At 37.0% G+C, this 11,840-nt stretch overlaps 1 protein-coding gene across 1 annotated transcript; it reads right to left on the reverse strand.

The window, feature by feature from the left end:
• Positions 1-226: 226 nt before the first annotated feature.
• LOC122061411 lies at positions 227-997 on the reverse strand. Its single transcript, XM_042624658.1, has 2 exons — positions 723-997; positions 227-634 (listed from the first exon to the last, which is right to left on the reverse strand). Exons 1-2 carry the CDS (start codon positions 895-897, stop codon positions 396-398), a joined length of 414 nt encoding a protein of 137 aa, XP_042480592.1. The 5' UTR covers positions 898-997; the 3' UTR covers positions 227-395.
• Between the last annotated feature and the right edge of the window lie 10,843 nt (positions 998-11,840).

The raw sequence follows: 11,840 nt of genomic DNA on the forward strand, positions 1-11,840 counted from the left end.
CTGAAAAAGGCGTTCAGAAAGGCAGTGGGAAGCTGAATTTGAGACTTTTGAGAGTCCGTGACTGCTGTTTGATTGGATTAAGATTTAAGAACCGAAGAGGGGAAAATTTTTGAAAACAGATTTTGTGTAGGCGTAGTCGCGTAGAGTTGAATCTTTGAAGATTTCAACAACAAAAAAAAAAAAAAAAAAAAAATGAGAAATTATATTTTCCAGATGAGCTTGAAGATCCAACAATGTCTGTCCCTTCGAGGTGACAGAAAAAGGTTGTTATATTTACAAAGGATAAATTAAACTGAACAAAATCAAAAACTACTTCCGGCTTTTTACAAAACTGATGCGTTAGGAACTATAATCAGAGAGACTAATCACATGGATGATTTCAGTTGCAGAGAGATCTAATAAGAACAACCCATCCTCTGTGGTTGCACACGATCTCTAAGAATTCCATTGTACAGAGCCATTCGGTTAGAAGGGATTTGTTGTTGGACTCTGTAACTCTGAGACCTGCAAATTCTATTCGACATCATTGATTTCTTGGTATGTTCCCTTCTGAATTCCTCACTGTTACCCATCGGATCCACCACATCAGCAGCAAAGTGAACCCTTTTTTTCTTCTTCTCCCTCTTCTTCTCATCTGAAACCCAAAGAAAACAGGGGTGAGTCAAATGCAGAGAATTAGAGTTACAAGTGAAGAACAAGAGAAAACTGGAAAGCCCATGTACCGGAAGAGATGCAGGAACGTAGAATTCCCGGCGAAGAGTTTGAATTCTGATCAACGGAAAACTGGGTTGTGGAAATCAGAGGCTTCTGGCGACAGAAGGCCAGGAGAATTACAGTGCCTGAGACGGCCATGGCTGTTGCGAAGACCACCCCCTGGGAGCCTAAAATTGAAGACATGGTGGAGCAGAACAAAACAGAGCAGGAGGAGACAGAGGAGGAAAGGCAGAGAAGAAGAGCGGAAGAAAGAAAACGCTCAGAACGGTTTTCAAGAGAACATAAATAAATAGAAGGGAATGGAGTTGGGAATTAAATGTTTTTCTTTTGGGTATGTATCTGAGCCGTCTATTTTGATGGGAAAAGATTTTCCTATCTAGATGTATGTTTTGCACAGCGTTGGGAGAGTTAGCAACAATAGCTTGAGTACAGATGAAAAGAGTTCCGCTGACATCACGACTCACGCCACAGTAGATGATCAGTCAATATCTCATATCTCCGCCTCTTTTTTTGTCATTTCGTTTGAATTGTTATGATTCCTTTTACTACCAGATGATTGGTTCGTATCGCGATACCATCATAGCCCCAAAGAGATTTGAAATTTAATTAATTAAGATTCAATTATCTTATTAATTTGTGGATTATGGCTTATTATATGGGTCATTGTGACATTACCAGCGTGTATGGGGATTACCATAATCAATCAATTTATAGGAAAAAAAGATTAAAGTACATTGAATCGGGACCATATTATTATTAGATTACCAAATTAGACTAAAGGAAATCAATCACACATTGAGAAGGGAAAACCGAATTATCATAACTTCTAGGATGATGATGGGGAGGCAAGGATTGCTTTAAATATAGAAAGTGACATACCACTATTATATCCACGTATACATGGTTGATGATACCTGGTCCGACCATGTTGATCGGCAATATAAAACCCGACCATGGTATATCCTGAGGGTATGAGAAAGGACCAGTAATAATGCAACTCAGCATAGGCCACTTCGCTTTGACTATCCATACCCACTATGTTCGATAGCACTTGCATCCTAATCATACTTCTTGCCCCCATGTGATGAGAAAGGTTCATGTTATCAAAAGATGGCGATGTCTATGAAACCGTTTCTGAGCTTAATTATATCTTCTAACTCAATCAGACAACGATTAGACAATTATCTAATGATGATTGAGTTAACCATTATGAGATTGACTAAATCAGCAAGAAAGGAATCCACGTTAATCATGAAGAAAACAGTTCAACCAATAAGACGAACCACCAACTCTTATATAAAGAATATTTAGCAATTTTGGAAAGTAAGACCCTCAACATATATTGAGCACTTTACGTCAAGTTTTTCCCTTTGAATTAAAGTTTGACTATGGCATCAGGGCCTCTTTCCTGATGCTCCCTACGGCCAATTTCTAATTTCTATTGTGCAGGACTGTACGAAGCAGAATCGTGCATCAACAGAAAGCATAGATTAAGGCAAATGCTTTTTTTTTTTCATCTAGAAACGCAGAAGATTACACATCACCACATGGAAAACTATCCTTCTTGACAACATCAAGTGACGAATCAAAATCCCAAGAAACAAAGCTTTAGACTTATAAAAATAATACAAAATGGACGGTAATAATTTGGTGGGATGGAGCTTTTGATTTTGAAAAACTATTGATGACGAGTATACCAAAGGAAATAAATTATATTAGCGAAACCAAAAAAGACATTTTCAACCCGAGATTTGGAGAAAAGGATGAAGAAACTAAGCCCAGAATCCACTTGAAAACAATAAAATTGGTATATACTCTATTCGGAGTTCTGATCGCTATCGTGAACGAATCAAAATAAATTTTAACTAAACTATGAGATAGGGGTATGTAAGGGGTTGAACTCACAAAGAACTAGAAGGCTAAATCTACTAAGATTGAGATGAATGTTGTTTTAAAAATCAAATTTTATAAAATTTAGAATTGGAAGTAAAACTAAGTAAGCCAATTAAGAAAGATGAAAATTAATGAGAATAAGTTATCATCAGGTCTCGAATCCGTTTTGGTATTATTACCAATCTCTGATTCAGACAACGGTTCATTGAAACTATAAGTTCCAATGCAACGACAAAAATTTAATCTCCGACTATCCTAAGCATAACTTATCCTGTCAAGCACTATTGTCTACGCTTTCATTTAGCACGCTCAGTATGATTGGTTAAAGACTATCGTTAATGTATGCTAAAAATCAATATAAAATATCATTCTTTGAATAGAATAACTGAATCACCAAAGACAAATATTCTAAACTAATTTAACTATTAAAAATATCCATAATGAAAAGGGGTCTTTAACATCAAATAATTAAGTATGAAATCCAATCAGAAATTAAATAACAATAAATCAAAATTTCATCTAGACCTAAAGATATAAAGAGGACTTAGCTACTCTTAGTGCGAATAAATGAAAGATAGCAATGATGATGATGGAACCTCGATGCAGTGGCAATGATCTCTGTGCAATGATGTTTAGGAAAAACATTCAAAATCAAGAGAACAAAGAAAGAAAAACCAGCAAGGGATAATGTGTGTGAGGGGTGTGATATGGGCAGCCTATGTCTTAGAGAATGAGTATGAAGAGTGTAAAAAGAGAAGGACCAAGGGAGGTACATAGAGAGAAAGAGGGGTGTGTCTGATGAGAGATGGAATTGGATTAGGAAAGAAAGGGAAAACGTGAGTGAGAGAAAGATGGATTGACGTGGAAGAGAAAAAGGAGGAGGGAGAGATAAAATATGAAAGGATTTAGGGGCTAGTAGAGAGAGAGAGAGAGAGAGAGAGAGAGAGAGAGAGAGAGATGGGTTCGGTAAGTAAAGAAAAGAGAAGGAGAGAGGCTGCGTGAGACGGTGGAGAGAGTTTAGGCTTAAGAGAGAGAGAAGGAAAGATGCAAACGTGGGTGAAAAGAGAAACAACTGTCAGATAAAGTAGGGAAAAAAGAGAAAGAGAGAGGGAGAAATCTATTAGGAGAGAGAGCGAGAGAGCTCTCTCGCGAGAGAGAGAGAGATCCTAATCTAATATGGACAAAGAGAGAAAAAGATGAGAGAAAGTAGGAAAAGGAGAAAAGGAGGAGAGAAAGTAGGAGAGGGAAGAAGGGAATGACGTGTGAAAGGGAGAAAGAAGGAGAAACCGTGGGGTTTCTCTCTCCTTCTCAATTTTTTATTTAATTTATTTATTCTTCTCTTTCTCTCTTTTGGAAATTTTAATTTTGCCTTTGATCCTTTGTCCATGCTTCTAGACTGAATCATCTTCATTCATTTAACATCAAACTTGCATATATTTCTTGAAAACCCTGCAATCAAAGATTATCACAATATGTGGTCAAATGATCATGAAAATCTAATTAAAACTATCAATTAAATAGTTTTTTCATGAATAATTACGACTAGATCAAGGTCCAATGGACCTTATGTCACATGATAATAATATATGCAAACCAGATTCAATTTCCTTATTAAAATGACTTCAAAGCACATTGATATCCATAGATTTTGGTAACTTTAATTTAGTACAAAGCACATTAATATCCATAGATTTCGATAACTTTAAATTAGTATAAAGTCCCATTAAGACTTCCCATAAAAAAGTCTAAATTTAGGATGAATTGGTAAAAGATAAATATACTTCCATAACTCACACCCCCTGATAGTATTATGAAATTCATTTTCTCTCTTCACAATATATTTTGCAATAGCTTGAATAGTCAATAGAATAACGATAACAACAATCATAACCTTATCCCAACTAAATAGGGTTTAGTACATGGATCCAATATGAAATAAAAAAAGAAATAAGGCAAACAAAGAAATAAAATACGGTAAAAAAAGATAAAAATCAGTAGTAAAAGTAGAACAACTTCCCATGAAGAACCCCTATTGGGGATCGGCTACGTGGGACTTTGTTCTCCATGGAGGTCTATCAACGGTTAAACTAGAATCCAACCCTACCATATGCATATGTTTTCTAACCATTTCGTCAATAGTCATTTTAGGTATGCCCCTACCTCTTCTAGGACCCTCAATATATATCTAGTCAATTCTCCTAATTGAGACATCCATAAGCCTCCATTGAACATATCCCACCTCAACCGGGTCTCGTAGAGTTTGTCCTGGATCGGCCCCCCCCACCTTGTTTCTAATACAATTGTTCTTTATTCTATCTCTCTTGGTCTTGTCGCACATTCTGCGTAATATTCTAATCTCAGATGCCCCTAGTTTATTCAAATTACTCTTCTTAACTACCCAACACTCTGCCCCATAAGTCATAATTGGACGTATTACAATTTTATAGAATTTTTCCTTGAGTTTAACTGACATACGTTTGTCACAAAGCACTCCCGATGTACTTCTCCCTTCATCTATCCCACTTTAATTCTATGGGACACATCATCCTCTATATCTCCTTTGCTAATGATTAACCCTAAGTATTTAAAATAGTCTCTCTTTTGTAGTTCTGGATCAGCTAAATTCACAACCTTATCACCCCTCCTAGCTTGACTGAAAGGACACATCATATACTCAATCTTTGTTCTGTTTATCATAAACCCCTTAATTTTAAGCGTGATCTCCCGAGCTCCAATTTGGGTTTTTCTAGCAGAATCATTGGTGGAGTTCACAAGTTTAGGGTAAGAAATAGAGATGAGTTTTTAAGCAGAATCGTTTGTGGATTTTAGAAGGAGGTGGCTTTAAATATGGGTACAAACTCTATTTCTCTTGTATGAGTAGTCCCACTCCAAATCCATAGACTTGACAGAGGAAAATGGATTTGAAGAGGAGATAAAAAGCAAGGAAGTCCAGTTTCATCTCGTTCAGAGGAAGAAGCAGAGAGAGATAACTGTTCCATATTGTTTCCCACAAGAGTCCCACCGATTTCATGGGACTTTGCAAGGGGGTGGAGTGGGAGAAATAGTAGACCACGTGGGCCGACATGAAAAGTAAGTTGTCTGCCCAAATTCCTAACCCACTTACCAAAACGTTCTAACAACCCATTGGGGTGGAATAGTTCCAATCCCACCTCAGCAAAACCCTTCTAATCAAATGGCCATAGGTGTGGGCACAGGGTTGTGGAATTACAATCTTCCGTCAACCACGTCGTACACTGATTAAACAGGGCCTTCCAGGCTAAGGAGTCCGCTAACATGTTGGACTTCCTAGGAACAAAAGAGAAGGAACATGAGAGAAAGTAAGCCACAATATGCCTAAAATCAAAGATTATCGTCAAGATGGACAGTTGAGCCCGCCGACTGGGCTGTCAAGAGGGCCCTTCAAGAATGCCGGAACGAATAACCAGAGTCTCACCTTCAAGGATATCAAAAATAAACTTTTCAAATTTCACCAAAAGAGAATTCTTTTCATGATCCCGAATAACCACCACCACTACACATTTTCCACTGTAAGAATTCCGTGCTGCATCACAACTAATTTTCACATATGGGTTTTGAGGAGGGGTCAAAGCCTCAAAGGGAAGTGGCAAGAAGTACCGATCGCTGATGGGCGTTAAGTTCATGCATTTCCCGTTGAATAGAGCCCATTGCATGTCGAATTCTCAGTTTTTTTTTTTTTTTTTTTCCTTTTCATGGGTTTCCATTTTTTTATTATGTTTTTTCATCATTATGTTTTTCCCAATTTTCTTTCTTTGATTATGATTTGTAATTTATTTAGAACTTTTACACTTCATTTAGCTCTTAGGGTGTTTTTGTCATTTTCAACATGTATGTTTGTGCACACTTTTTTTATAATATTTTATAGCATCTTAAATATGTTAGAGATGATTCCTAGTTTATTTTTATTTTCTAGCATTTTTAGGGTTTATATTGATGTTTTCATGCATTCATTATGTGCATTAGTCTAAGTTTTTGCATCCCAATTGTATTTTTCCAATTTTTTGTAAATATGTTATGTTTATTTTTATATATTCTTCATGTGTCTTTTTTTAAGTATACTAACCTTGTTTTATAGCCAAACGCTTTTAAGTGTATATTGTAGCCTTACCCCTTTTTTTTTTTTTTTTTTTTTTGCTATTTTCTTTTATTTCTTACAATGTAAATAAAAAATCGGTTTAATTAGGGGACCATAATGCCTAACACATTGTCTAAACTGTAACCTAACTCATACACTAGTTTTTAGTTTGATGGTCACCATTAAAACCGTTATGGTGTCGTATGTTTTTTTGTGGGTCTTAGATCCTAACCTACGTTGCAACTTCGTATTCATTCTCTCTTCCTTAAGAAGTGGGGATGATATTTTATTCATTTTTGAGAACCAATCTTTTCTTGGAGATCATTGTTCTCACAGGGAGGAGGGAGATGAGGAGTTAGAAGGGCAGTGTTAATGCAAAGTAGTGGCAACAGATGGCTAAAATGCCTTGCACCTCATCCGATGATCAATAGATGTTCTCATGTAAAATTTCATTATACACTGCTAGCATATAAACCTCTTCCCTTTTCTCGAAATACCAATCAAATTGCTTGGTGGCTAAAACTTGATCACCCACTTAAGTTAAGGTGCACAAAGATGGTCCCAACTCCCATCTACATGTCTTTTAATAGAGGATTCGGCAGTGGTGTCCTCTAGGGTGTCTTCAAGTCAAAAAAGCTATTGAGTGAAAGCCTGAAATCTAAAAGGACTCGATGTAAAGTACCAAAAAATGGCAAAAATAGGAATAGTTTGGGATTTGTTTTTCGAGATCCACATGCCAAACAGGTGTAAATTTTTGCTTTGTATATGTAAAGATTCCAACATAAACACAATGGATTCGAATCTTCTCCAGCGTCTATCGCCTAGGTAGGACTATAATTACCTGAGCGAGGGCCATATGTTTAGGTGGTGATCTAACATTTTGAGAGAAAGCGCGAAGAATGAGGCACTGACAAAGACATCGAAAACGAAATGTCAAGATGTTTGATGGGATAGTAAAAACTTTAGCAGATGTAAAACATGTACCAGAATTAAGGAAAAACTTAGTATCTTTGGGGGGCACTTGACTCAAATGGCTGCAAGTACATAGCAGAAGGTAGAGTTCTCAAAGTTATTAAGGATGTCATGATTGTCATGAAAGGACAGCTAACTGAAAACCTATACAGACTCATAGGGAGCACAGTTGCAGGTGGAGTATTTGTGATTACAGATGCAGGATCTGATACAGATAATACCTATCTGTGGCATATGCGATTAGGGTATATGGGAGAAAGATGATTGATGGAGCTTCATAAAAGAAAACTGTTACAGGGAGTGAAAACTTGTAAACTGAACTTCTACAAATATTGTGTTCGAAAAATAATGCAAGGTTAGTTTTAAAACTACCAAACATAACAGTAAAGATGTGCTTGATTATGTACATAGCGATGTATGGGGTCCTTCAACAACAAAATCTAAAAGTGGGCAGAATACTTCGTGACACTTATTAATGATTACTCAAAGAAAGTCTTGATCTACTTCATGAGGCATAAAAGTGAGGTGTTTACTAAATTTAAGGAATGGAAGGCTGAGGTAAAAAGGAAGACAAGAAAGAAAATTAAGTACTTAAGAACAGATAATGGAGGGGAGTACATGTACAAGCTATTTCTAGAATTGTGCAAATCTTAAGGGATTACATGTCACTTCACAGTTCCAAAGAAACCACAGCAAAATGGTGTAGCTGAAAGGATCAATAGAACACTTCTAGAAAGAGCTCGGAGTATGAGGCTGAATGCAGGGTTGAGAAAGAGATTTTGGACAGAAGCAGTGAATATGCCATGTTTTCTCATCAACACGTCTCCATCAAAGATGATTGATTGTAAAATTCCCGAAGAAGTATAGATAAGAAACTCGATAGATTATTCTATTCTAAAAGTATTTGATTTTCCAGCCTATGCACATGTTGAGAGTGAGCAGCGTTTCAAGTTAGACTCAAAGTCTAAGCAGTGTATCTTTCTTGATTTTAAAAAAGGCGTAAAGGGATTTAAGTTGTGGGATCCAAGTTCACAGAAAGTTGTAATTAGCAGGGACGTTGTAATTGATGAGTCTCAAATGGTGAAGTCAAATTGCAATTCACAAGTAGTTGATGAAAATAAAGAAGGTTCTATAGTGCATGTGGAGTTAGGTGAGTCAGAAACAACAAGAGAAAATGGTCATCAAGTGACTTACCAAGACAATAGGAAGTAGTAGAAGTTTCTTATACTATGGTAAAGAATAAAGGGAAGCGTACTTACAAAGCACCAATGAGATATAGGTTTGAGGACATGGTTGTTTGTGCCCTCACTGTAGGTACAGGTGATCCATCTTCCTACCATGACGCTTTGAGTGATGCACAACATGATAAATGGATGACAGCTATGATGGAGGAAATGGAGTCTCTACAGAAGAACAAGACTTGAAAGATTATAGAAAAACCCAAGGAAAGAAAAAACATTGGGTGTAAATGGGTCTTTAATAAGAAAGATGCAACATCTGAGAAAGAACGTGAAAGGTATAAGGCCAGACTTGTAGCTAATGGCTCTGCACAGAAGGAGGGAATAGACTACAACGAAATATTCTCTCTAGTGGTGAGACACACTTCGATCAGGGTACTACTTGCTTTAGTGGCCATGTATGATTTAGAATTTGAACAGCTTGATGTGAAAACTACATTTCTTCATGGTGACTTGGAAGAACAGATTTACACGGAGCAGTCTAAAAGTTTCAAGGTGCAAGGAAAGGAAGATTATGTTTGTTTGCTTAAGAGGTCGCTTTATGGTCTTAAACAATCTCCTAGGCAGTGGTACAAGCGCTTTAATTCTCATATGATGAAGATTGGCTACACAAAAAGTGAGTATGATATTTGTGTTTATTATAAAGTGTCAAGTGATAAATCCATTATTTTGTTAATACTTTATGTTGATGATATGCTCATTGCTACAAAGAACAAACATGATATAGTCCCTTTGAAGTCTTTGTTGAGTGTTGAATTTGAGATGAAGGATCTTGGTGCTGCTAAGAAGATCCTTGACATGAAAATCCTTAGAGATAGAAATGCAGGTAAACTTTGGGTAACTCAGAAGAAGTATATTGAAAAGGTGTTAGAGCATTTCAATATGAAAAAGGCCAAGCCATTTAGCACTCCGTTAGCCAGCCACTTTAAGTTATCTGAAAGGGAATGCCCTATAACACATGAGGAGGTAGAGCATATATCTTAGGTCATTTATACTAGCGCAGGTGGGAGTCTCATGTATGCTATGGTTTGTAGTAGGCCAAATTTGTCTCATACAGTCAATGTTGTTAGCAAATACATGAGTAATCCAGGAAATGAGCATTGAAATGCAAAGAAGTAGATTATCAGATATTTGAGCAAGACTAAAGATATAGGTGTTATGTTCAATGGTAAGGAAAGTTCCACAGAATTGGTAGGTTATGTTGATTCTGACTATATCGGTGATTTAGACAAGATGAGGTCTATTACAGGGTATGTATTTACATCGACTGATGGACCTATATCATGGAAGGCGATGCTTCAGTCTATAGTTGCATTATCCACTACAGAGGCAGAGTACATGGCAGAAATTGAGGCTGCCAAGGAAGGAGTCTAGTTGGCTGAATTGATGTGAGATTTCATAAGTTAAGGGAACTTGTGTCAAAAGGCAATATTCACTTGAAAAAAATTCATACAGATCTCAATCCTACAGATATATTTACCAAGCCAGTTACTACAGAGAAGTTCGAGTCCTGTTTGGACTTGATTAATATTACACATCGTTGAAGATGAGGGTCGCACCAAATAGGTGTGGGTTTGTACCTCTGATGAGGTACGGGGATGAAGACGTCTACAAGTTGTCTTTACAGGAGGCTCGACAGAATTCAAGCCAAAGTGGAGATTATTGATGTACGATATCTTATATTTCGTCACAGTTTAACCCAGGGAGTATTAGTGCAGCGCCTCGATAGGCAGGACGGCAGTCCCACTAGCTGGTTAGCGTGCCATGGGGATTGCAAGGGGGCAGGAGGCTCCCCTGCATAGCAGGGGGTGTAGAGGAGCGCAGCCCCCCACTAGAATTTTTTTTATTTGAGGGCAATTGTGTACTTTTCGGATTAGGATTTTTCGTTATATATTTGTAGCGAGGGTTTCTTTCTCTATAATGCAAGCAATACTTAGAGGTGTGAGGGATGAGCGTTGTAACCCTATTCTCCATTGATAGTGAAGCAGGATCTCATCTCACCGGGGACGTAGGCAATCTTGTCGAACCTCGTAAATCTGTGTGCATTTTTTGTTCTTGTTTTTCCATTATCTTCTACATAGTTTTAGGGTTGCGTTTCTACAAGTGTATACATTGTGGTCACATGTCTGTCTTTTTCTTTTCAAGAAATAACAAGTTAATATAATTGAAATTGGAATGTATCAATATATTTAACTTGTGGAAAGTCTGAATAATACTTAGAGAAAGATCACTATGATACTGGAGTACAATTTCCCATAAATGATGAGGTGGATGATCCAATCATCCAATAAGGGACGCTTAATGAGAGAGAATATGAGATCTGCATTTAGACTGTGAGAGGGTCTGTGTAGGAATCTGCACCCTGGCTTAATGGGTTTATTTTTTCATTATACTTTATGCATACATTCCACAAAAACCTATCTAGAGAGATTTTTTGGATAATTTTCCCACTTTGAACTATGTGTAGAGTTTGTTCTTCCGATCAAAACAATTACTGGATCAGGAAGCCCCAAGCCATCTATCAAGATTGATGCCCCAACTTTAAAAAATTTTAATTTTGTGGAATGACCCAATGTAAAGGTTGGACAATTTTCCTTGTGTTTATAGTGATTGCCTAAAGTTACAAAATTTTCCCCTTTTCTGTTCATTTCGATGAAAAATAGGTGGAAGAATCATGTACTAGTTCACCTCTAACAATTATAGAAAAAATGCCTTTTATTTTCATATGTGTGTAAGTATGCATGACCGCTCTTGTAGTTCAAGGTGGGTAAGGGCTGGCGCAGAATACAGGTCTTTATATGCCTTTACCTGTTCCTAATGCTATATGGGAGGGCTTTATTTTGTTTTGGGTCTTCCTTGCACACAACAAGGAGTAGATTCTATGTTGTTGTGGTTGACAGGTTATTCAA

The sequence above is a fragment of the Macadamia integrifolia genome, chromosome 14, assembly GCF_013358625.1.
Source record: "Macadamia integrifolia cultivar HAES 741 chromosome 14, SCU_Mint_v3, whole genome shotgun sequence".
Taxonomy (NCBI): domain Eukaryota; kingdom Viridiplantae; phylum Streptophyta; class Magnoliopsida; order Proteales; family Proteaceae; genus Macadamia; species Macadamia integrifolia.